Below are 26,896 nucleotides of genomic sequence, written 5' to 3'. Positions count from 1 at the left end.
CTATCCAGGCTGTGTACTGAAGTAACTAACTTTTGAGTACATTTTAAGTACCTAATGAAGCAGGCTTCCCGGAGTAAATCCTTAATTTCTCCATCTAGGAAATTGGGTTTGCATAATTTAGTTGTTTAAATTTAGGCAGCCAAGAGCTCCCTCTGGAGGTCTCCAAGCAGCCCGTTCCTCTGCATGGGCACGGCCAGGCACTTGCTTCGAAAGGCGATTTCAAGATGTACCTGTGATTTCAGCACAAGCTAAGTTTTCCCATTCAGGAAATAGGATCTCCTAAGAACTTTCCAATTTTTCCTCTAGAACTAGAGCTAAGCTAGGGGGCACGGCCAGCTAGAAAGGGACATCTGAATTTCTCCCTGAAGTCAGGCAAGGCACATGATATCCTAAAGCAGATCTGCTTGTCACAGTGAGCAGTGGCAGCAGCACAGTGCCTTATCTGTATGTGCACACCATCACACACCTCTGCATACCCCCGAGACCAGCCCAGAATACCTGACTGCAGCAGGATGTGAACCAGCCACAGCTTTTTCAAGGAGGGCAGAGATGGGGGTGCTGACCTCCTAGTTCCCTCATGGAATAAAACTGTGTCTGGGGAAGCTCAGCCTAAACACTGGGAAAAGATTCTTCACTGAGTGGGTGTCCGGTCACTGGAACAGGCTCAATAGAGCACCAAGCCTGTCACAATTAAAGGAGCATCTAAACAATGCTCCAAGTCACATAGATGAGTGTTAGGTACACTGCAATGATCATTATGGACCACTTACAACTCGAGATTTTCCCTGACTCCATGGTTTTCAGCTGTGTCCTTCCTTCCTCTCTGTGTAAGGCACTGTTATACCAGCATTATGTGTGCCTTGATACCTTGGATTCACAGAGCTTCTAACAAATATAAATTCCCCTTTGCACACACCCCATTTAATCAAAACCTTGCTGGTTTAAGCAGTCTGTTTTATTAAATTACCAACCTATGAAGCCATTAACTCAATTAGAAGCAGCAATTCTGTAGTCTTGAACAACCAAGGGGTAATATTGCAGTGGTAGACGTTATGCAGGTATGGCACGTTATAATAACAGTGAGAGCTCATAGAGCATCTTAAAACTTTACAATTTTGTAGGAATAATATCTAATTAATCCTCACAATGGGCCCTGAAGGTAAAGATTACTGTCTAACCCCTTTTTCCATGGAGGAAACTTAGTGGGGAAGGAGATGATAGGTAATAGACTTGGGAAAAGCACAAAAGGCTGTATCTTTCCACAGCCTGCATTCACAGTAAGAAGGTTCCCCAAATTGCTATTTTCCTTCAGAGCAAAGCAACACCAAGTGACCATTTTCTCCCTTTCTTGTCTCCATATTGTAATGTGTAATGAGTTATTTTTTTTTAAATCTTTTATATTTTGGAAGGAGTAGAGGTAGGAGTGTAAAAGTAAATAACACCAAAGTATTACTAAAAGTTAATATCAAATCATACGGAAATAGAGATGATAAATAGGAAAAGCAGCAGGACTTGATTTGAATTTGAGAAAGAAAGTGACAGATTTAGGATCAGTACATTCTTTTAACAAAATACTGAGAGAAAAAAAAGCTGAAAACAGTGAAAATCAAATAATGTTTCTAATAATTAGCATTGCCAACCATAAAAATGCATCAGGCATAAATTATCTCAAGCAATCCTGTATGATAAAATAGTATAAATAAAGAAAATTTATTTTCACATTTTTGTTTTCTTTGAGTGATATTTTAAGCATTAAGAACTTTCTTTCATTCTGGAATTAAAATTCTCGTTAAAAAGTTGCTCAGGTCCAGAAGTTTAGGATTTAAGGAAAGCACCATATGTCAGGAGACTGATGGTAAAGACCCAAAAGCTAGCAGCTCTGGCAGTGCTTGTAGCAGGGCTACATAAGGATTACCTTTAAATGCAGAGAGGTTTGCATTTTACCCTTATTCAAAGAATTAATGAATATTTTATTTAAAGTAGATGATTAAAAAAAAAAAAGCCCAATGATTGTTCTCAGTGGTGATGGCTCCATTTTATCTCCTTTCATATTTACACCATGTAGCACCCAATTCACACTGCAGAGAGAGAAAGTACAATCTGGCCCAAATTTTCAAATATGCTCAGCACCCAGTGGACCAAAATCTTTTAATTATCTCTCTGTGCATTTGAGAACATCCTGCATTTGAAACAGAAGGCTCCTTAACTCCTTAAGTAGTGTGATTTCTTGCTCGGTTTCCCCCTCTGCATTTTTTTTTTTTTTTTTTTTTTACTGTCAGCATCACATCTCCAGAAATCAGGATGGGTCCTGCTAGGAAACACAAGCCTTATTCTCCTCCAAGCTGGTTCAGACATGTCAGTGTTGCTTGGGCTTGCCACCCTTCTACCCAGGAGCACCAGGGCCCAGGAGCTCAGACACACACTTAGCAAAAGGTTCATGGCCACAGCCTCCAGAAAGTTTACAGCTGAACTTCTCTGTGTCTCTGAACAACTCTCCCTCTTCAGCCACAGCCCAGGAAGGGGAAGGAAGGAGGAGAGTGTTGCTGGATGCAGTGAGGCCCCTCTGCTTTGCCTCATCCAACTTAATCCAAGCGGAACAATCTGTGAGAGTGAGGGGGTCAAGCTTGTGAGCAAGTGGGAATGGGGGTGATGGGGAAGGTAGTAAATAACTTTAAATAACTTGGAGCTATTGGCTGTGATGCCAGAGGTGGCATGCTGCTTCCAGCCACTAACACATGTGGACAGGTGAACCTTTACACCAAATCAATCATCATATTTATTCTAATTGTATCGTAATAGTCCCCCAGGAGCTCAGTTCAAATGAGCTTGACATTATTAAAATTTTAATGCCCAGTTTTCATAGCTGAATGAATATTTAAAGGGTATGTCCCAGGCTTAAGTTATGATGATGAAGAAATTAATGGAATGTCTTGTTTAATGCTTTGGTACATGTTGATGCAAAAAAAAAAAAAAAAGAAAAAAATGTGGCTGTTAAGGCAGAAAAGAAAGAAAGGCAATATTTAGGCATAATTAGAGGAGGAAAGCATCAGTGATGCATTAGTATCAGACACCAATTTTGTTGGATAGCTCTCAGCAGAGGGAAATATTTATCATTCAGGAGGGGTGGAAGTCAGGGTGCAGTCAGGGACCAGAAGAGAAGCAGCTCCACATGAGTGACAGATCAGAAACCAATCTCTGGGAGTCTCTGACCACATCCCTACATAGAAGAATGAGCTTGCTAGCCTTTGTTGCCTGAAACAGAGAGAGAAAATCACCTTTGTTACCCAACCAGGGTGTTTGTTTATTTTAAGTACCCAGATCAGCTTTGAAGGATGGCATAATTAATCAGCAAGACTCATCAGTCTGGTAATTATGTTACAGATAATTGTCAAAACATAGGACCAGACGATACCAGTTATACATAGATGGGAGTGAGAGGTAGCTCCTTTTGCACTGGGGGGCCTGATACAGGCTGAAAGTGGCACAGAGAATCTCACTGAGGGTCTGAAATCTGGAATGATTGTGGGGTTTTGTTTCAGTTTGTGTTTGGGGGTTTTTCAAGCCTTCCATCCCTTTCCCAGCTCAAGAAATATTTGTGAATCTATGGATTTTTGGTTTTTCTCCTTTTTAAGGCTCTACTAAAATTTGCAAGATTCCAGCTTGTGCTTATTCATTTACTGTTAGAAACTGAGAACTAACTTGAGCATCTGGATGGGCTTAAAATCATACCCCGTATGCACTCCCTAGCTGTGAAGGAGGGCAGAAGAAAAAGTTAACACTCTAAGTCCCTTCACAGAAGATTTTCTCTAAAGGGGCACTATCAAAACTAAGATAATCTTATTCTTCCTCTGAGTGTTTCCTTGTTAGTTTTCTTTTTTGTAAAATTATATTTTATTTTCCTTTTGTCAGCTCAGGAGCCGTGATCCAGTGCACAACTAAAGGGGCTTATCATCAGAACAAAGTGTTCACACATCTGATTTGAGATGTGATTTCAAACCAGCTTAGACAAGTCAGTGGATAAGGTGGCATGGTTGCTGGGGGCTCTTCTGCTCAAATGGAACTTGTTTCAGGCTGTCTGAAAAAAAGATCAAACTTTATTTGTTTGTTAATAGAACTGAAAGGAGAGCACAACCGTAACACCTGCAGAGGATAGGGATACACTTTTGGAAGGAAACTCTTGTGCTGCAGAAATGTCAGAGCATTCTGCTTGGAATAGGTTTAGGTCTGGGCCTTCTGTTGTTCAGAACTGAGGCAATGGTCTGCTCTCTGTTATACTACAGCAAGCAGGTGACTTTAACCTTTGAAAAAAGGGAAATTTGCGTAGGAGGAAGAGAGTGAACACACTAACCTTGAAAGCAGGACCAGGGGTGGGGGAAAAACACTTTCTAGCCCAGTACCAAGGAAAACCCTGCTTGCAGTCTTAACCTGGTGGGAGCCTTTTTCAGTTCTTGGGGACACTGTGTTTAAAGTCATGCTCTGAAGCTATCTGCCCATTTAGATCAGTGAGAGAGCCTGTATTTCATGGTCCTGGCAGTGGGTGAAAGCAGCTAGTTAATTTACACAGCTTACTCAGTTGTTTGCTAAATGGCAATGCTGTGGAAAGCATTTCTCCATAGGCAAAAGGGCTGGCTGTGGTTCTTATCTTTGTGGCCAGGCACACAAGGCTACAAGCACAGAAGGTCTAATCTTCTTGGATGGACGGTGGCCAAGGTCTTTTTGCACTCAAAGCACTGAAGTCAATGGAGCTTGGCCTTGCCTAAAGTCTGCAGAGTCAAGCCAAGCAACCATTAGTGGCAAAGGCAACATTTGGGTCTTGCTTCAGAAGAAGAGATAAAGCTCAGAGAGGGAAGAGCACAGCAGGAAAGTTCCAATAGCCAGAGGTCATGGGCTCAGGATAAGGTGGAGACAAGAGCAGATGTTCATCTCCTAGCGAGGGAACAAGGGTTGTGTCTACAATGCCTTCAGGGACACAACTGTCTCTGTGATCTGATCACTGCCCTGCCCTGTCTGTGCTGAGGAGTCCCCAGGGACTCCTCATGGTCTCTGCGTGACCATGGTGTGCCCCACATGCAGAGAAAGCCCCACCTGCCCAACAGACAGCAGCAAAATAGCACCAGGAGCACCTGTGGGACCACTGAGATGTGAGGTCTGAGGGGAGGCTTTCAGCTGGGAGGTGCAGACAGAGAGATGCACCACCAAAAACACCTTAGCTGAGCACTGCAAAACTGATCCAGGACCCTCAGCACAGGTTCTCATCACTCATTCAAATGCTATGATGCCTCATACATGCATTTAGCATCTGCAGGGTAAGGATCTGTGCTTGTTAGGGTGAGGCTGTCTTTGTTGGGTCCACATGGACTACCTTCACATGCTGGGGGACATGGAGTGCTCAGCCTGAAAGAAGGGAGGATCAGGGGAGACCTTGTCACTCTAAAATTACCTGGAAGGGGGTCATTGCCAGGTGGAGGTTGATCTCTTCTCCCAGATAACAAGGGGAAATGGTCTAAGTTGTAGACCTGCTAGGGCAGGTTGCAGTTGGATATTAGGAAACATTTCTTCACCAAAAGGGTGGTCAATCATTGGGGCAGACTGCCAAGGGAAGTGATGGAGCCATCAACCCTGGAAGTGCTCAAAAATCTCATAGATGGACATTTGGGGGGCACGGTTTAGTGCTGGACTTGTCAGTGTTGTATTAACAGTTGGATTTGGTGATCCTAGAGATCTTTTCCAGCATTAATTATTCCATCATCTATGACTACATTGTTACTCTGCCTTGAAGGAGTTTGGGATCACAGTGAAGAGAATGAGGTCTCTTTTTACTCAATACATGCTAAGCTGGCTAATAGAAAAAGTTAGGAATAGAGAAGAATGATTTTTGATAGAAGGTATTTGGATATATTTTAAAATTGGATGCAAACTTGAGAAAGAAATTAGAAGATGGGATTGGGATTATGGAAAAAAATTTCCCTACTAATACTAGGGAAGAAGGGAGGAAAGGACAGCAAAAGACTTACTTAGTTTTATATTAGAATTTGATGTGTTTATGAACAGAATTTCACATTGTAGTTGCTTATCATATCAGCAGAGAATGAGATTTAATGAACAGCATGTTCACTCAAGAGTTATTCCTCTGCTACACATAGAAATAGACCCTTTTATGTAGCTTAGCATGGCCAGAGGGCCAGTCCTGGGACTCTTGACATGCTTGAGTGTACTCACTAAATGTTCAGGGATTTCTCACTCATGTAAGGGGTCTGGGGCTACAGACACCTTTTCAAAAGTCACTATCCACAAGACACCCTTCTTTCCCAGGAAAGAAAGGTCAGGTGCAGGAGCCAAGCAAGATCCATGAGTGCAATAAACACCCATCTGGGTGATCAGGGCATCATCTTCTGTCCTTTGTCACCAAGGTACCATGTGGCAGCATGGTCTAGTGAGTGAAAATAGACCTATCAAACACCATTTTTACGGTGTGACTGCCCAAAACTTTAAAGGAATCTCCTGCTGTCTGTTTCACATGGAGATTTGTATATGAAACAATATTTATAAGATAGAAATACTAAAAAAAAAAAACCAACCAAACCAAACCAAACAAACAAAAAACCAAAATAAAAGCTAAAAAGGCAGTCCTGATTCTCTCATTTTGGAAAATGAAGCTTCACACCAAGCATCCTGTGTTTTGTCCTCAAACACAGGATGAAGACTGAGCTCTCCCTTTACCCTACCATACTTCATTTAAAACCAGAGACACCATAAGATTAAACACTACATGCTCAGCTACCCCAGGAACAAACAAAATGATTTGTTGTATTGGAAAGTCTGTAGTTGCCCATTAACAAGATTAGCAGTTTATTCAAACTCAAGCCCAAACTGTTCGGTGAGGAAGAAGTTTTGTATTTGAAGCCACAGGCTTGTGCATGTGAGCATGAACTGAACTGGAGCCCCTCTAGGTCCATCTACACACAGGAGAATAGGAGAAAGATGAATCAATAGTTAGACAGATGGGTTATAATATGTTCTATATGATATATAGAAAATACTCTCAGAGAGCAGGGATGGCCGGTAGCAATCATTCTCAGGGGTAGGCACCAGAGCATTGACTGATTTGGAAAGGTCAGACCCTTCAATGGGGTTTTTTTCATATTTCACACATTGCCATTTCATTTCATGTCATCTGTTTGTGTACATACCTATGGCACACGTCTCAGCAGGAGGGGAAGAGGGTGATGGGGATGAATTAAGAGTCCTTTACCAAGATGAGGTTTGGGATAGTCATTTCAGAGACAATGCATTACTAGCAAGGTGAACCTATGTGATTTAGTTTGGGATTTTTTGTTTGTTTTTTTTTTTTTAACAAGCTTTCTAAAATACTTCCTCTCCTTACTCTTTTGTTAATGTAACATAGTATCAATTCAGAGTGCCCACAGTAAATGTGGTTAATGTGTAATTACACATCAATCCCTGCAAACACAGCACTTACCTCTATTCCCTTGGGGACAGGTTTTTGCTCTATGCATTATAGCTGAAATAGACAAATATAGGAGTCTACTCGTGTAGCTAACCTGTGGTGAAGAAACTTTCCTGATTCTGTAGCATTTGGAGAAATTTACCTGAGCTGAGCACCTGAGCCCTGACTTTGTTCGTTTTTTTTTTCTTCAGAGAAAGGAGATTGCTTTGGATTCATGCTTATGGCTATCTAGTTTAGATCACTGTAATTCAGTTATGTCACTCAGAATCAGGTACAGGGTGATTTACTTGAACTTTGCAATTACACATACACAATTCAATTGTAGGTGATTTTCTTGGCTTTTCCAACTTTGACACTGATATACTTTGCATTTCCTTAGGGCCCTCTATCGGGGCAGATTTTGTTCAATGCTTTAAAAATTATGACCCACTCCCATAAACACGTTCCTGCCAATACCTTTGCTCACATAAATAGCTGTATTGAATTTGGAGAAATTACTATTGTGCACATGGCAGACTCAAAAAAGACTCATGGCAGACTCAGTTGAAATGGTAAAATGAAATTCCTCTTAGTGTTTTGGGGAGAGATTTGAAAGAGAAAAACCCACCAAAGAAATGAGTAGTAAATGTATTTCCTGAAAATTTCAGAGCAGGTATTAAACTATTCCTAGCTCCAATTAACATCTGAACTATGTTACAAGACCATCAAGAACACCATATTTTTTTTAGGGAAGAAGTTGCTCTGGTATTTTTTTTCCCATGAAGCTAACCAGCAACTACAGAGATGCAGGAGTGCCCAGTAAACATTTGCTAAGACCTGCTAGCTGGCATCATTCATGACTAGGTCACAGCTGAGTTTCATCATCGATTTAGGGGGCTGATCCCTGAACAATACCAAACACAACACATCAGTGAGAATGGAGAGTTTGTTATTTGCTGTTATATCTGTCCACATAATTCAAGCATAGAAATTACAGGATGTTTGTTTATTAGTTTTTTTGTTTGTTTAAAACCAGAATTTAGATACTTTTTTTTTCCCCAACAACCACCTCCATAGTACATGATGATATCTTTATCTTCATTAGTAGAATAAAAGTTGAGATAGAGGCAAATGTAATGCTGTGTCCAAAATCATCCAGAAACCCAGCAGAGAGCTGGAAACAGACCCTGCCAGAGGTTAGCACCTCTGCTTTTTTTACATTTTTGGAAAATTCCAAACACATGGGCAGCAGAAATACTTTCATCATGATTCTTGATACAAACCAAAGCCCCCAATATGTCCTCAAGGAGTATTCAATTATTTTAAGACCGCTAAGGATGGTGGAAAGATTATTATTATTATTCATATGATCAGCAGGAAAATCTTCTATGGTTCTATAAAGCACACAAGCTCTAGAATAACCTTTTGTCTCCTGAAGTGACATCATCCTTAAGCACGACCAGCAGATTATCTCCAGCCTCTCTTCTACTTGGTCATGATCTTCCTATTAGTGGCATTTAATTCATCTTCAGTAATCTCCTCATCTTTTCCCTTTTTCTTCCTGTCTCAGAGCACATTTTAAGATATTCAGAATAGCTCCATATTTTTGAGGGATTTTTTTTTAAAATCCTGTATTTGTCCATTCTCAAATAGAGTTTTAGATCTACTTAAAAACAGAAGGTACATTGATGAGCGATGAAAAAGTGGGTGAGACAAGAAGGAAAAGGGTGGTAGGAACAGTGAGAGGAAGAAAGATGGAGACAGTGAGAAATCAGCTGTCTCTGCTTCCTACTCTTCTTTCCCAGGTGATCCTTCTACCTGCTCTAAATTAATATCAAAGCCAGAGGGAGCAGAAAAAGGTTGGTGGGGGAAAAAACGACAACCTTAGGAAAAGAAAAATCATGATGCAGAAAAGCGTCTGTCCCCTGTCTAATTCCTGCAGTGGCCTGTAGCTGATGGTGCTGAGAAAAATACAGCAGCAAGCTCTGACATTTCATTTCTGTGGAGAATTGAAAAAGGGCTTGCTATAATTCATCGCTTCTTGTAACTCAAACCCTTTTTGACAGGGGTACCTGCGCTGTCTTTTAACAGTGGCACCACAGTGGCTGTAATTGGACATGAAAAATGATGTTGTGTTTCTACTTGCTGGGAGAATTGGGGTGGGAGTAGGTGGGGCAGTGGCAGTTTGGTGTGAGATGGTGACATCTGGCATAATTTGGACGGGTTGGTTTTTGGCAAAAAAGAAGAAAGGGCAACCCAAAAGGAAGGGTACGAAGCTTAGCAAGTGTGATCACCTTGCCTAAGGTTTGCTAAGGGTGGTACTCATCATTGATGAACATGCAAAGAATCACAGGAAAATGAGAAGTGTGATGCGTTCTAACTCCACCATCAACACAAATATTTATGGCATTTGTGGGAAAAGGACACAACCTCTCCTCCTGAAATAGGCCCATTCACAGCCACCATGGTTCTTCTTCCCAGTACAGATGGGGAACCTGAGCCGTAGGCTTTTCCTGACACCACACTGGGAACACAGTTGTGCATAAAACTCTGGTGTGCATAACACTCTCTCACCACCTCTCTGAAAACTGTGCCTATATATGTAATCCAGATTAAATTATTTGGCTCTTCTCTCAATCTCTGTGCCTCAGTGGTCCTCAGCACATCTTTGTTACAAAATTGTTGTCGAGCAAAGCACTTCAAAGTAAATTTTTGGCCAAATGGGACTCTGAATCATGAATGAGGATAAACATTGTCCTGATTTATAATGGTTTTATAACTATAGAGCATTACGGTACCATAAAGTCAGATATCTCCATATTATGGAGGGAATAAAAAATTTTAGTCAGGTCTTAAAGGATGGTAGAGAATTTAAAGAGGAGATGAATGTTTTTGGGACTGACAAATGGTAAAACAATTTACTCCTTTCTCAGTGGCACCCCAACAGGGGTGACATAGAACAGGGAAGCATGATCATATTTCAGATGAGAGCACAAAGAGCAACCATGAGCAGAGGAAAGAAGGATGGCTGAAAGAACAGGAGGGTTGCACATCCTAGAGGAAAGCCTGACAGTGCACTCACTCCATCTACCAGTTCAGATGCTGGGTCAGCCTGCCCTAGGTCTTTTCCCATGCAGTCAAATCCCTTTTGAAGCCTTCTAGTGACAGGGTTTAATAACACCTTACAGCCACATCTGTAATTCCACAGATCCCAGGTGAATTTCCTGGTGGTATTAATCAGATTTGCTGTCTGGAAAATATTCTTTCTCCTGTCACATTCTCAGGGTCCACCAAGACAGGACACATATTAAAGATGTCCATATCACTATTTCCCCAAACACTCTTCAGAAGGCTTCATTTTGGAGTACAAACTTCGGTTTCATTCCACTTAATTTATGGCCACTTCCAGCTAAAGAATAAGCAGGGAACTTGAATATCTGAATACCCTTCTCCCCACTAAGGCATTTCCCCAGGGTTAGAAAGCTGCGTTGTTCTGCCATTTTATTTCCCCACTTAGCCCTTTTCTGGTCCCCATGATAGGTCCTTCTCCCAGAGTGCCTGTATAAAAAAAAAAATTCCATAGATGGAGAAAGGAAACTTAATTATTTTCCTCTCAGTGTTTCTCCCTATAATTGGTGTCTTTCATGTCAAGATGATCTCAATTTGTATTATGGGCTCCGTTCAGGCAGCACTTTCTCTTTGGTCTATAAAGAAATTGTCAAGTGTATAAATCATAGTGTACATTAAATTACACTAGCCTTTTACTTATTAATTTCCTCAGTTTTTTCTTCCTCTGTTGGATGCTCATTCTCTCACTCTTTTTATAAATTTTCTTCAGAACCGACTGCTTTTTCTCACTCCTCAATATCAGAAAGAAAAAAAAAAGAACCAAACCAAAACAAACAACAAAAAAAACCCAAAAAACAAACAAACAAAAAAACCAAAAAACCAAAAAAACCCAACAAAACAAAAACAAAAAAAACCCAAAGTCCAAACACATATTTGCCTCCTTTCATTTTTGCCAAAGGGCCTGATAATGTCCTCTGCCTTGTACAAAGTGACTTCATTCAAGAAGAAAGTGACTGCACTCAGAAAGAAATATGAAATCTCTCCAGTTTTCCTCAAGGCTGGACCCAAATGTGACTTGAGTTCAGTGCAAATTTTCATGAACTTTAGCACAATTCAGATCAGTACCTACGTGGGTGGATTTTTGGGATGTTCTGCATCTCAAGGCTGTGTCCATTTGGGCTCCAGACTTTGCCTCTCGAGGCTGTGTGCTGCACACCTCCTGTAAATTCCTGGCTACTGTGACATTTCTCTGACTGACTGCTTGGGATGCAGCTTCTGGCTGTCTTGGAATGAGCACCAGGGACCTCTGACCCCCCTCTTCTGACCACTGGGGTTGGATTAGCCATAGGGTTCCCATCAGGAGCCCGTAATCTGGAATAAGGGGGCAAGTGTTGAAAGTAACCAGATCTTGAGCCAGACTTTGGCACGTGCATGGCCAACACCATCCTGCTGCAAACACAAACAGCCAGAGGTCCAGCAGCTGAGGGAAGCAACCAAGGAATTTAGCTTCATTGTCCTGCACATGAGAAGCAAGGTGGGGTTCATATCAGCTAAATCTAAATGCAAAGACAACCTCCATGATCAGTAGAGAGGAAGAGAACACTGGAAAAGACCATGCATGGTTTATGCCTCAAACACCAGGCTAAAGAGCAGCTTAGAGTTACACATTTGGAGTTACATGACACTGAGTACTCTCCTCACCTGTGTGGTGTCAGATCCATGAATGTGAGTAGCAGCTAGCTGCTCACATGTGGGTATAAAGGAGCCCTGTGGCAGGATATCTGTCCTGCTGCTGCTGCTTCATACATCACCTCTGCCCTGCTAATACCTTGTGGTACCTCTGTGAGCAACTTTGCAGAAGCAAGGGCTGATACAAGGTTTAGCTATTACCAGGTTCTTTGTTGGTTTCAGCACTTCAGCTGTCTGGATTTTGTTAGATGGTACAGGCATAGAGGAGAGCAGGAACTGCTCAGTAGCATCTGTAGCCATGGATCCTTCTCTTGCAGTGTGTGAGTCTAACTGTAGTCATTTTATGGATAAGTACATTTTCCTCTAGAGACAACAATACAGCAGGATCTGCTAGGCTCTTCATCATCTTAACCTACTTGTCAGCCAGCTTGATAACTTGTTGTTACTAAAAATGTGTGCAGAGCAATTAGAATAAATCTAACTTATTATGAAGCGCTTTTCAAAAAAAAAAGAGGAAAATTAGGAAAAAAAAAAGAAAAATGAAACTAATGGCCTTGCTGCCCAACTATGATTAGCCACAAATAAGGGATGGATTAATTCCCTGAAGGCATTTTGTGATATTCATCAGCCAATTTGTGATCTGACTTTACTGGGAAGACATATGTTAGGAGATTCCTATTGCCTTCTGACCTCATGCTCCTTGCGATGCTTGTTTGAACTTGTACTTTCTTTGTTGGTTGATGGATCAAAAAGGTATTTTCATTCTGCTCAGAGGTGGTCACACATAGAAAGATATTTTGAATAGTCCATCTGCACAGGGTATTGATTGCTTTATGTGACAAGAAGTATGAGGCAGGGAAGGGCTTTCAGACTAAATTCTCAGCTGGTTGTGATCCAGTCTGCATCCCTGGCTATTGATATCCCTGTTCTTCAGGCTCCTACATCATGTTAGGCACTGCCAGTGAAGAACATTGTGAGCATCTGCTGCCCTCTCTCCTGGGAGTGAGCAGCTCTGGGGATAGTGATGGTCCCCAGTGATTTTGTTGAGTGAGAGGGGGATAATTTGAATAACAGAAACCTATCACAACACAGTGGCGAGGTTTTTAAACCTACTTGTATAGTGATATGACAAAGGAAAAAGATATCTGAAAAAGCAATAGAAGGAACATCTGGTCCTCTACCGCCAGAAAATTCTCGGTATCCAATACTCCTGCAGCATGTGGACAAATTAGATCCAAATCCAGGTTTGAAATGGAGGCTGCTATGTCACACATGACTATCCTACTGAGCTAACAGTAGAAGTGGAATTAGCTTTTCAATTTCCTTCCCCTCACGCCAATCTCAAGAAATTTTTGCAGTTTAAGTTTCACTGGTCCTGATGTTCTGACAAAGCATTTTTGCTGTCATGCACCAGTGTTTCCAGGGGAAACTATTAGAAATTTTAAAAGTTACGTTTAAAATTTCATGACCTGTGTAAAATGAGTCAGATCCCTCTCCCAGTGTGATTCAACAAAGCCACTGTCGGGTAAGAGGAGTGACACTGATTTATTTGTCTCAGACCAAGCCGCAGACTGCACTGGTTAGTTCTTTGTTTACTAATTGCTTTTTTTCCCCTGCCTTGTGGAGTAAATTCTGGTGCTAATTATGATGCGCAGTAAAGAAGCAAAGCAAGCCTCTGTATATGAATGTCTGACTCCTCCATTAATTACATGTCTGTCTTTGTTCTTCCTTGCAGATGAACAGACCGATCCAGGTGAAGCCAGCGGACAGTGAAAGCCGAGGAGGTAGTTGACTGCATTGCTTTCAGCCACAGTGCTAAATATAATTGTTGTCTCTGGCTTCTCTCAGGCAATGTGCTGATCAATTAGTAACGTAATCACTGCCAAAGAAATTCCCTCCACAGCAAAGATTCTCTTTATTAAATCTCCTTTACTTCATCTCACTTTCCTCATATTCAATTATTATTTGATTTTAAAAGGCAGGCAGGTGCCAGCGATTGCCTGAGAAACAAATAACTGCCTCGTTAAGAAGTGAAGCATCAGGCACTGACTTAACAAAGTTTAACAGCAGTGGACAGCAATGGGGGTTTTTTCAAGCCTGTGTCAGGCTGAGCTGTAGAGGTGTTTAATTTGGTTAAGATAAAGCAGAAATTCTATGGTTCCTCTAACCATGTTGTTTCTGCTTGCACTGAAGCAACTCTACTTCTGGAAAAAGCAAATTCTGAGCTGGCAGAGTTTTCTGCACCTGTATCAGCTTATATGGATAAACCTGTTCTGGAAAATAAAGACTTCTCCCAGACCCTGGGAGTTATTCAGGATTTGCACAGGTATAGCTGAAATCAGGAGCTGGTATTTTGCTTTTCCATTCTACACAGTGGATTTGGAAGCTTTGTTAAGTGATTGTTCAATAGATCACCAGTGATGAGGTGTTTCCTGTAAAAGGTTTTTTACCTGAACTGATGTGGTGATACTTCACCGTACTCTTCTAATAGGAGCCTGTTTGTCAGATCAAACACACAGATCACTGAGAGAGTGTGAGATGGTCTCTTATGCTGGATAAATTACCATCCTGCTATTTTTTTCTTGCGTCTGTACATTTATATATATATACACACGCATATATATAATGACATGTTCTCTTCCTCTCTATCCCTATCTCTTTGGGAAAAAAAATAGAGAGCCTTTTCCTCATCTTTTCAGTAAAAACCTCTAGTGCTTATGTATCTGATAAATGTGGGAGTAGATTTTGTCATTTAGTAATGATGTGGCTCTTAGATGTCTGAAAACTCTTCAATTTCCACCATAAATATAAACTTTTCTTCATTTGTGGGATGACTATCTTTGTGCTGGCATTAGTGGAAATCTCTGGCAACAACTACTTAAAAGGAGAAAAATGCCTCACAGAGAAAAGGCACCACATTCTCTCTCTTTTCATTTGAAAGCTGTGGATTTCAGGGACTTTGGCTGCGTCAGTGTGAGGCTGAAACTCTCCAGTGACTCAAGTTGTTGGGAGAATTTGTATGTAGCTTGTAGTTAAAAAGTTGGTGTGACAGGCTGGTGAAACCACAGGTCGAAAGGGGCTCTGTAAGGACTGGCTGTGGTGCTGTGCAACTGCAGATCAGGAGAACTGAGTGCTGGCAAAGCACCAGAAATCTCAGAGACAAATACTGCCCTTTCAGAACCTCTCTAAAGAAAATTTGGGGGAATTTGGTTAATACAGGGTGGAAAGTACTGATGGAATCTGGCAAGTTCTGCATTCAAGGGCCAGGGCACATTTCTGACTTGCAACAAAGACACGTCACATCCTCCAGCATTGTCCAGCAGTTTTTAATAGAACCAGGTCAATTTCTTCCCCTTTCCCTCCTTGTCTGATGATCTGGCTCTGTGTCTGAGTCGGATTGGGTAAGCCATGGGCAGTTGTCAATGCCAATCTCCTGGGGAAAATGGAAAGGCTCAGCTGCCTGGGCAAATGAGGGGACATTAAGCACATTCCAGTGGAGCTCGTGCCGACAGCGAGAGTGAAGGGAGGGCCTTTTGTCCATTTAATTAGACATACCAAAAAATAATAATTAGGCTGGCCAATTTGCCTAGTGCGCCTACAGGGTATGTAGCTCCCAATCTTTTTCTTTTTTTTTTTCTTTCTTTTTTTTTTTTTTCTAATGCAAATCAGTAATAGAGAACACATGCCTGGCTTTCTGGGGAGGGTTTTCAAACTCCTTTGCTAAGAGCAGCTGCTTTCAGGAGCAGTGGTTTGAAGTGCAAAGGGCTCCAGTGGCAGCTTGATTCCACATTATCACATCCGTGGCCCCCTCCCCCTTGTATTTTAGCTAATTATCTCCTCATCTTACACAAACCTCATCTTTTCCCATCCAGCCTGCTCCCATATTTCTCCTGTCAGTGGCGATCATAATGCAGAGGCCAAGCGGGCGCTCTTGTCATTGGTGTGAAAGACACGTTGTCCTAATTCCCCACTGACAAGCTGCTTCTGGGCTGGGGATGCTCCAGGACGGCATGACTCAAGGGCAGCTGTGGGAGAAAAGAACAATTGGCACCCAAGGGAGGCATTGTGTGAAAACTTACGTTCTTCAAGAGCCCACCGGTTAGAGCAGGCACAGCAAACAGAATGCTAAAGAGGAGGCCATGTGTCTTAGGAGCACATCAAAAGGCTTCATTAGGGCTGCAAGATAAAGGTCAATCTAAACAATAAAGAAATTTCAGTTGTGGCTTATTATACCCTGTCCCTCTATCAGGATGGGACGTAGGGGAGGAGCGGGGCTTGGGAGATGAAGCAGCTCTTCCACACAGCACAAGTCTTTGGTCTGCCCAAAACCCACACTCTGGATTATGGGGAATACACACCTTGGATTAAGGGGAATTCTGGTGCCAGGCCACAGTGATAGTGAAAAAATGCAGTGTTCTCTGGAATTGAAGTTTGCAAGCAAGTTTTTACTGAAAAAGGTGAGCAACATTCTTGTGGAAGTGAGATTGTGTTTTCTTTGGGGACAAATAATTTCATTTTACTAAAACAGGAATCTTTGAACTTTTCAGCAAGTTCTTCCACAAGTAAAAGGTGATGAGAGTCACAAATTTATTCTCTCCTTCAACTAGATTAAGATCAGTTTTTCTTGTTGTTCTGGAGTCTGGATTTTTTTTGGTATTTAACCCTCCAGGTGTCCTAATTCTCACTTGAAATGAAAGTGAGTGTTAGCATTCAGTGTGTGTGAGCTACAATTTAGACTATATAAGTTTGGGAAAGTGTTCAGTATATTTTTTGTCAACAATTACAGTCAACCCACCAAAATGACTATGGTGAGTGCCCCTTAATAATTTTTCTGATTTTATTATATTTTTGTTTATCTCCATATTGTACAATGAGGAAAACAAAGCGTGAAAACCTTTTAAACAAAAACTGGCATTATTTACATTTGCCTAATCCCATGGGAAATAGAAATTAATGTGTCCTCAATATATTTCTCTAGGGAAATAGTCTCAATTACTGGGAAAATTTTGCATTTTACATTCCTGCTTGTTTGTGCATGTATGTGCATAGTCAAGATACAAAATATTCTATAAGGGTACTCCTTTTACAAAATGCTTCATAAAGTTTCAAATACCTGATCAGAAGATCAGAGTCCTTCGAGATTTTTTACTTTAACACTAGCAGAATTGATGGAATATGATAGAAAACAAGCAATTCCATATTTTGTCATGAAAAATCAGATTGTGAGTCCAGTTTTATTAAGGATATCTTATGAACTTTCATTAGCCTTTGTTTTGACCATTTTATCTTGATTATATGGAAACTACTTTGCCAGAGATTAGTTAGTCTAATACAGTTTTAGGGATGTAAGCTAGAACTTCACATCAAAATTTTGAACATAAAAAATCCCAACTAAACTGTTAGAATTCCCTATTATTTTCATCTCGGTGGAGGTGGTTTTCCTCAGCTCCTTGTCTGATATTAAGCTCTAAAAATAGCCTGCAGGTATCTATCACTTAAAGTTTCTCAAACTTGGAGAATGATCTCAAGTCTGTTTTGTGGTTTGGGGCAAAAGTTTGGAGCCATTTCTTATTTCATCCACAATATCTCCAGCTCTCACCAGGCAGCTCTCACTGCAGCTGGCAGGGTTAACCTATGATAAACGCAGCCCCCAGGTCCCACTATGTTGTACAGGCAGTAACATTTTTTAAAAGGAAAGGACTCTCCTGCTGCTCCAGCTGCAGTCCGTTAGTGATGCTTAGATGCTCCACTGCTCCCACATTCCTCTCAAAGGACAGAGGAAGGTCCGCGAAGGAAACCATGCGAAGATGTACACGGTGTGCTACCCTGGCTCTGCGTAAATGTCACTACCAAATTGTGTTTTGTGGTGGTTTTTGGGTCCTCCAGCCTTCAAACAGAAGGCTCTTGGACTAAAGAAAGGAAAAGTAGAAAGTGGTTTAGGGTTGAAAGGGTGTAGTGTCCTGCAGAGAGAGTGTCAAGAGGTTTACAGGACAGACTGTGGTGCGTTGTGCTGCAGTATTTCTGCAGTATTTCTGCATGCAAGAAAGCTGATAAAGTTTCTGTCTGTGCTTTCAAGCAGATTATCTTTTGTGCATGTTTGAGGGAAGTGTGTGCTGTGTTGTCAGGACTTAGGACATCTCTCTGGCTGTCTTGAGCAGCTAAGATTTTTTGCCAGGGGTCTCAGAGACCCTGTCACAGAGCTTAAAATGCCTGTGGTTTTGATTATGACAGTGGAGCAAGTTACTAACTTTAGATGAAGATTTGCAAGCTATGACAAATTAAGTAGAATAATAGTGAAGTTATCACAGGGTGGAAAAGTAGATTTTGGAATTTTTGGTTTGGGGGTTCAGGAGGCAAGATGGAGGGATCTGGGTGTGTCCAGCCTTTCTCCTTCTTCTTCTTGGCCTCCATCTTCTGCTGTGATGGTGGCACTCACAGATTGGTTTAGAGTAGAAGCTCACTGTCTAAAACAGGTGATAGGTACTGGAAAGTAATTGTAAATATTGTATATGTAGTTTTTAGTATAAAGACATAACACCACCCCAGGGGCAGGCAGAGTGCCTGGAACTGTCCTGCTGGACAGACCTCGGCAGAGCAGGAGAAAATTTTTTATAGATAAGATGCAATAAACAACCTTGAAACTGAGAAATTAAGAGCTCTGACTCCTTCTTCAAGCGCCGGGCTGGGAAAAGAGACTTTCTAACTTTTCTCGGAGTCCCTCTGACCAGCTAAAGATCCCAACACTGTGTCATTTTTTGTTGCTTGGCAGCTAGAAGGCTTGGGCTTCATATTTCAACTAACTTGCAGTATTTCTCTACCTGTAACTGGATGTGCAAAGTCTGAAACTATTTGTTTGGTCATGGTTTAGTCCAGATTCAGAACAAAATATTCAAGAACTGAATTAATGGCAAAACAGTGTGCCTTGCTCATGCATGATTTTCTGCTTCTTTTTATACCCTTCCATCAGCTTGGTAATGATGATGGGGTCGGAATGGCCTCTCCACATTTTCTAAGCCAAATTTTCATTTAGGACAAAAGCCTGGGTCTAATTCTTACTTCAAGCAGGTAGTTTCTAACTTGCTAGCTCTCTGCTGTGGGTGGCAGGGCAATCTGTCCTAGGTCCCAGTAATTATTTGCTAGTCAGTTGTTTTCCATTTAAGCAATCAGAATTACACAGCTTGTGCAGATGGCTGAAACCTCTCAGAGAGCTTCCCATCCAGGTACCAGCCAGATCTAGGCCTATTTAGGTGCTGCAGTCAAGCAAGGCTGGTTTCCTTCAGTTTAGCTGGTCTTCACACTGGTATAGCAGTCCCACATGGAATGATTTCTTTCCTACTTGGAATCCCTTCGTAAAGAATAAATTGGTTGCTCGAATCTTTAGACCAGAAAAGTCTGAAGACATTTAAGGATGAGAAAGCAGAGGGCAGTCTTGACAGAGCTCAGCATCTTCCCTTCTGCCCTGCTGCAGGCTGGGCTGTGCCTGTGTGCGAGCAGTCCTGCGCTCTGGGGCTGTGCACGTGTCAGAGCTGCACCTCTGCAGCTCTCATCTCTTCCTTAGCTCTGATCCACACGTGTTGCCTGGAACATCAGCCTCTTTGGAGGACACTTTACTAGCTGCTTCCCATCTTTTACCTTAAAAAGACTTCCCACCCAAGAAGCTGAAGAGCAGGAGGAGGGAATATCCTCTTCCAAGGTGGCAATCCTTACAAACTGCCTTTATATGGCCTGCCACAGCTTTCTCGTCTACTGCTCACCTTTTTACCTTTTTTTTTTTTTTTTTTTTTTTGTCTCTTATGGTCTGCACACTCATACAGCAGGAGTAAGCAGGTGGCACTGGCAAATTATTTAGAGAAAAAGATAATTTTCTCCCATCTCAGAGTTGGGGAAAAGATCTCAATGAACCCATCTCCATTAACTCTCTCAACATCACAATGAGTGCAGTACAGCTCACATTGATCTTTTATAGCTCAGGTAGAGAATGGCACAAACAGGAAGTTGCAATGGTCCACATATGAATCCCGGCCTTTGCTGAAAATGTTGTACTGGAGATGCTGACTACTAGTTGTAGAGCAACATTTAAAAATTGTATGAATTCTGGACTCAAGACCTCTGAAATAATTTTCTACATCCAGGGTCTCATATTCCCTCTTCTTTCCCTCAGTGTTTACAATAGTTTAAAGAGCATCTCTCTCCACTCTTGTCATCTCCTGCAGTTTGAAAGGAGGTTCCCAGCTCCATGTCAAATCCTCCTCCTAAGCCTCATATGTGTCCCCTTCCAGAGATTTGTACCCAGCCTGGTCAGTTGGTTTTGACTTATTTCAGGACACATTTGGAAAAGAATACTCCCACATTCAAATCTAAATATTTTTTTCTCCAGCAATTACATATCAAATATTACTCACTAGAGCTGAATTGCAGTATATCTGTGTGGACAGTAAAGAGAGAAAATGACTGGTTCAAAACAAACCTAATATTCTATTAAAAAGCTTATCAGAAGTGAAGATGAGCTCATGAATGAAAGGGAAAAAATAAAAAAGAAAAATCAAGAATGTAGGCAAAAATCTTGGTATTAAATTGGGAGGTAGCTTTCTTGCCTTAGAGGCTGGGGAAGTGTCAGGAACAGCAGAAAACCTTGGTGTCATTATCAGAGGCTCCTGAGGAATTGCTGCAGTACTGGGAGAGATGTCAGTGCCTTGAAGCCTGCTTGTCTTGTCAAGGGCTGGGGAAAGAGCTGGGCCCAGAACCACAACAACCTCCTAAAGTATCCCACAAATTTGAGCATCAGTCTGAGGACATGTCCATTGGATTTTATTTCAGATCTGAACATCTCTTATGACCTGCAGTGTTTTTCCTTCAGCTCTAAGATAAATCTGATCTAGAAAGAGCTTTTCAGTGCTCATGGAAATCTTGTCTTCCTAGCTGTAGTTGGTTGTGGGACTGATTACAGTCAGTGGGAAATCAAAATCTCTTGGTTTATTGTGAAATTTCAGCACTATGTGACCCTACTGACAGCTGACACTCTGCTGTCCTCAGAAAGCTGTATTTTCAAGCAGGGAGAGTGTTCCAGCATGCAAATGGATCAGTTAATTCAAAGTGGCCCTGGGTGACCCCATTCATGCTCTCCATTCTCTGTTAAAACTTAATTCTGGGTGAGAAAAAGGGCTTCAGCAGATCCTCACGTGTAGTGTTTTATATTTGATGACTCTGCTGAAGGCTGATGTGCTCCATTCTGCAGTCAAATGTTGAAAGAATATAAGGGACATCAAGCTTTTGTTCACATCTGCCCTTCCCATGGTGATTGAAATCAATGGAAGTGTGCCCATCAATAGGAACTGGAAAAGATCCACAGGACATTGTGTTCTAGTACATGTCCTAAGGACAACCTTTTAAAATCAAGTATTAGGGGAATAAAAGGGAAAAAACCCAAAAACCAAAAACCACATTGCACATTTTTCAAAAAATGTCTGTAACCTAACAATTTACTGACAAGAAGGAGGAGAGAGAGACTGGGGAGCTCATCTCCTCGAGGTTTTGATATTGGCTCTGTTTCTTGCTATGACAGAACTTTTGATCAGTTATGTAACTTTGATTCCCTTCTCCTTCACACCCTTCCTTTATTGTCTGCCTGGGCTGTGGTATGCTTTTATTTGCTCATTTCTTGTAGATAGTGCCTTTGGCATTCATGCAAAGGCTGTCAGTGTCAAAGGGTTAAGGCACCAATGAAAGCCTGTAGCTGTACACAGGAGGATGAGTACAGGGCCAAAAACCAGCTGCAGTGGGTAATCAAGAGCCCTCATACTGCAGAGTGATATTTGGAGTTTTCTTCAGTAAAAGGGCAAAATGGAAGAAGCAGTGGGAGGAGAAGAGTGGAGGAAATAAAAAATATAGTCCTATAAAAAAATCCTACCATTGTAAATACAGTTCAGCCTCCTGGGTGAACTCGGGGACACGTAACAATCCCAGTATCTTTTCCTTAATGTAAAGGTTGCTTGTCAATGGGGTTTTATACAGAATTAATAATACATTTATATATACGCTCCACAATTAATTGCAAAGCATTTATGGCACTGAACAGTTAGAATGCATTATGATAATCACTCCTCGTGCATTGACTTTATTGTAAAGGTTTTGCTGATCACTGTAATTGGCTTGTTATTACACAGGAATATAATAACACCTCTCTGTATAGTAGTTTATAGCACATCAATAGCAAATGCATTCCCTTTATTGGAAGCAATGTGCATTTTATTAGAATACAGCTGAATAAGTGCAATCTGTGTAGACAAATGAAGTTTCTAATGACCTGTCTCACAAAAGAGTCGAAATAACAAGCCATTCATTATGTATTTTTTTCCACTGATGAACTTCTAGTTACGGTTACACAGTCATTCCTTTAAAAAAAAATAAGGCATGTTTTGCTGTTCTTTCAAAAAAACATTTCGTGGAAAAGAAATATATGGGCCATTTTTCTGCCCATGTTGAATAAAGTAAGGGTGACTGATGCTCACACCTTAGAGATTTCATTTGCTTGTTGAGATTTTCCAAGCTTCTTCCTTGAGTGTTTCATCTGACATTCACAAAGAATCAAAATGTTCTTACTCTGAGTCCAAGTGCAGCTCTTGGAGCAGCACTATTCAAACAACCCCTATGCAGTCACCAATCTGTTAGGTATGAGGGTCTTGGTGTTGTCCTTACTCCTTTTGAATGGGCTCTTTTCCTTTGATTCACAGAGGCATTTCTATATTTAGCAAAAAAAAAAAAAAAAATCTAAGAAGGTACCCAGAGTTTTCTTCCTGTCTGCCACCATTACTCCAGGTCTAAATTTCAGATTTTTCTGGAAAATTAGAGTGGCATGCATCTGGGGTACAAATGTAATTACTGTGCATTTGTTTATCCAACTATGTCCAAGTGTGATCAATGTTAATCAAGTGCCTAACCACTTCTGAAACCCTGAATCTGGGTACACAAGATTGTTGTTTTCAGACCTGGTACAGTTATACTGCTGTCCATGGTATAAACTGAGTCCAGTGTTCAGCACATGAAGATCACCACCTTTCATCTTCAAAATTCCACCAGTGGTGGATTTTTGTCATAAACTTGGCTCATTAGTGGATGGGGCTAATAATGCCAAAGTTGTGGGCTTGATCTTCATACCAGCCATTCACCTAAGAGTTGGACTTTTGGGTGAATCCCTTCCAACTCAGAATATTCTGTGTTTCTGTGATATGTGCCTGCTTCTTCTCAACTGTCACTTGTTTATTGTACCTTCACGAATCCCCTTGACTCTAGAGTAATTCAGGGTATTTCTGGAAGGCAGGAGCTAGGAAATGCCTGCACCATGGGCAGTACTCTGAGCTGTTGGCACCCAGACCAGCTCAACCCAGTTTTGACACAGACAAACTCTCTTTGAGTGGGAGTTTCAGTGGGGAGGGTTTTGCCTCTTGCCTGCTGAGATCTCAGATTAGAGTATCACAGCTTGCAAAAAGTTTCAAGACTCTGGAAATACTGGAGGTCAAGAAATCTTTTCTTCGTGACATACACAGCATTTTCCAATTGCTATATATATTTTGCAGTATGTATATGAAATCAGTTTGGGAGGCAGAACATCTCTCTAAGTAAATAATTTAGCTCACTGAGTAAGCTGTATCTACTGCTTTTACCCAGAATCTCTGGGCCTCTTAAGAGCCTTTGACTTAGGGACAGAAGAAATTTTAAATAGGGCTACTATGCCACTGTTCTTAAAATGGTACTTCAGGCAGAATTCACTTTTCCTAGCTTTATCACAAAAATATTAAGCATATAGTCTAAGTTAGTAATCTAGTCTCCTCCTGTGGACAGTGGAGAGAGAGAAGAGCTTCCAAACTATGATTCATCCTGTCCTAAGACAGATTGGATAAATGGTACTTCAAAGTTTCCCTTCTCTCTCCCCTCACTGAATCAGGAATGAACCTATGGCAATTAACTTAGATTTAGATATCTCACTTTTAGACACCTAAAGAGGGGTAAGATGAATCGCAACTTTCACCTTTTCAGGCCACAGTTTTCTATCTGTATCATATGAAGGATGATACTTGACTTTTCTGAAACCCGAGGCAAGATGTATGAATAAAAATTGCTATATAAAAACTATGGATTGGTCCTAAAAAGAGAAGGTGTCTTTTTTCATTAATGTGTTTGCATCATAATATCAGGGGAAGAATAGAAGGGATTGCATCCCTATCAGCCTGAGCAATAGAGATTATCTGATCAGTTTTAATTCCTCTTTAAAGTCAATTTCCATTTTCATTTTTTGTATTTTACTTTACTACCACTCATATGCTCAGGACAGAGAGTGAACCAAAAAACCTCCCCAAAACCTTAAAATTAAAAGTAGCGGTGTTTAGCATCAGTGTCTTTAAAATGTGTTTTCATAATTAAGAAAAGTATTTTTATCTTTAAAACCAGCTTGCTTTGGAATCTGTGATAGAAAATGAATATGGCCCCTTGTAATATCATTTGTAGAGAGGTAATTTTCAAGGCAGCACTGCACTGAAACATTTTCCCCCAGGGAGGATAAACAGTTGGCTTCAATTAGTGAGGGACTGTTTCCTTTCTTTTCAATTTTAAGGACAGTCTTGCAGCCTGATCTTGCACAGAGGAAGAGAAATCTCTACACAGGGCAATAGACTGCAGCTTGGAAGACTGAGGCTTAAATTCTTGCCTTGCCACAGATATTCTCCTCGACCTTGAAGAGGTTACTTAGGATCAGGCTATTATTTTCACTCCATTTCTATCTGGTGACTATTATTACCTTTGACTGTCTGAATATACACGTAAAATTGGCCGAACATCTTGCTCTGACTCCAGTTTCCTTCTATAAAATAATATTGGTGCTGCAAGGATACATGCATTAAAGATTATTAGGTGCTCAGGTTCTCTAATCATTAGTTCCACAGAAATAACTTGGTTAGATAAATAGAGGTGTTCAAAAGTGTCAAATGTGTTTCACTGCTCAAATCTCACATAAAGTCAATGGGCCTTGGGTGTCTAAATATTCCCTTTGAAAATCTCCCCAAATAATGATGTTCTTCCAAATAGTTGGAGCCAGCTTTGTGGGGCTGATTCCTTACACTTTTACGATGGAATCAGCTCCATCTTTTTCCCATAGGAGAAGCTGCCTATGGATGCTTGTGGAAAGTGAGGAGGACATGTTCCATGGCAGGGCAGGCTTGTTTCATAAAACAAGTTGAGACTGCCCATTGGGCAGGACTGGAAGAGTGTTAAAAATAAGGGAAAAGTAACTTAAGTATCTTAGGAGTTCCTTTAGTGAGGGAATGTTTTCTTTTTAGCATCAAACCTTAAATGCAGGAATTGATAGTTAATAAAATGCTTCCTGCCCATGAACTGCCATATGAATGGTAATTAATTCTCAAAAATCTTTATTTTATCCATCTCTGGAGTCACTGATGAATGGCCAGATGCATTGATTACAAACCACAATATACTAACACTTCCAAGCAGACAGCCAATTAACATGAAATTATATTGCCACAACCCGAGGTACATTGGATGTATTGCTTTCTTGTTGTTTTTTTTTTTTTTTCCCAAAATGACTATGACTATAATTATTATTATGAATAGCTAATGAAACAGAGGTGTGGAAGAGTGGGCCAGAACCACAGGAAAGGGGGAAGGAAGTTTGTGTGAGTTTAATGACTTTAGAGATCAGACTAAAGCAACACAGTCTCTCCACTCCCTAGATCAGAAATCTAATTATTTATTATCTTTCTTATGGTAATGCCTAGAGGACCAGCCAGGAATGATGACACCAGGCTCACTGTACAACACAGAACAGACAAAAGTCATCTCTTCCTTAAAAAATTAGTCTCTAAAGACAACCAGAGGCAGTGTCTGGATACAGAGTTGTCATACAATGTCTCCACAGGTGACACAAAAGGAATTGTGCTGGGTTGCACAGTTAGGAGGTTCAAGTCAGGGGCTGAGGAGTTAGGGTCTGTCCAAGGCAAGAAAACAGTACAGTGGCCTTCAAGCAAGGCTCCTTTTGGTGACACATCTTCTGGAACAAAGCAAGTGACATCCTGAATAGCACACACAAGAGCCTCAGCCAACGGCAGCGCAGCTTCCTTCTTGACAAGGACCATCCTCCTACACTCTCACACCACTGGGTGGGTGAATGTGATCACACCAAAGGCCAGACAGATGAAAAAAAAGATAATCTCAGGTTTAGCAGACGTCTGAGGGACATAAGAAGGAGCCAGTTATGCCACCATGCCACTCACAGAGGAGGCAGTTCTGTGGGCGCTGTGGTAGAAACAAGGGTGCAAGGCTATAGATGTCCCTAAATACCAACTGTATCTTTACAAAGAGATCTTCAAAGGGACCACAGCCACCTAAAACAAAACAGAGGTCAAAAATCATGTTCACAACAGAAATTCTAATCCGGGGTCTGCAATGAACTGAATTTATCCCTGCCTCTCCTTGATCTCAGTGTGTGATCCCACAGTCTTCCCGGGTATTACAGGCAATTGGGTTTCATTAGAGTTTCTAATGCTTCCTTTTTGAAGTTTGGACTTTGAGAGGAAAGGCCAAAGCACTGGAGCAGCAGCCATTCTGCTCTCTAGATAAAAAGGAAAGGAATAGGGTTTAGATCTAGATGAAATCATTAGATCTCATTTAACCTTCTGCATAAAC

General features: G+C 41.1%; 1 protein-coding gene across 16 annotated transcripts in view; it reads left to right on the top strand.

Annotated features, from left to right (window-relative positions):
• CELF4 (CUGBP Elav-like family member 4) overlaps window positions 1-26,896 on the top strand; it is a 713,388-nt gene that overhangs the window by 379,841 nt on the left and 306,651 nt on the right. For all 16 annotated transcript variants that reach the window (XR_013180024.1, XR_013180022.1, XM_077171756.1 and 13 more), the window contains exon 3: window positions 13,941-13,989. Coding sequence is in view for 14 of the 16 variants with exons in the window: in XM_077171756.1 (XP_077027871.1) it covers window positions 13,941-13,989 (49 nt within the window). In the remaining 2 variants the exon portion in view is untranslated. The remainder of the gene's footprint in view (window positions 1-13,940; window positions 13,990-26,896) is intronic.

The sequence above is a fragment of the Agelaius phoeniceus genome, chromosome Z (genome assembly GCF_051311805.1).
Source record: "Agelaius phoeniceus isolate bAgePho1 chromosome Z, bAgePho1.hap1, whole genome shotgun sequence".
In the NCBI taxonomy this organism is placed as follows: domain Eukaryota; kingdom Metazoa; phylum Chordata; class Aves; order Passeriformes; family Icteridae; genus Agelaius; species Agelaius phoeniceus.
The sequence above is the reverse complement of the archived record's forward strand: the minus strand, read 5'-3'. Positions and strand labels throughout refer to the sequence as shown.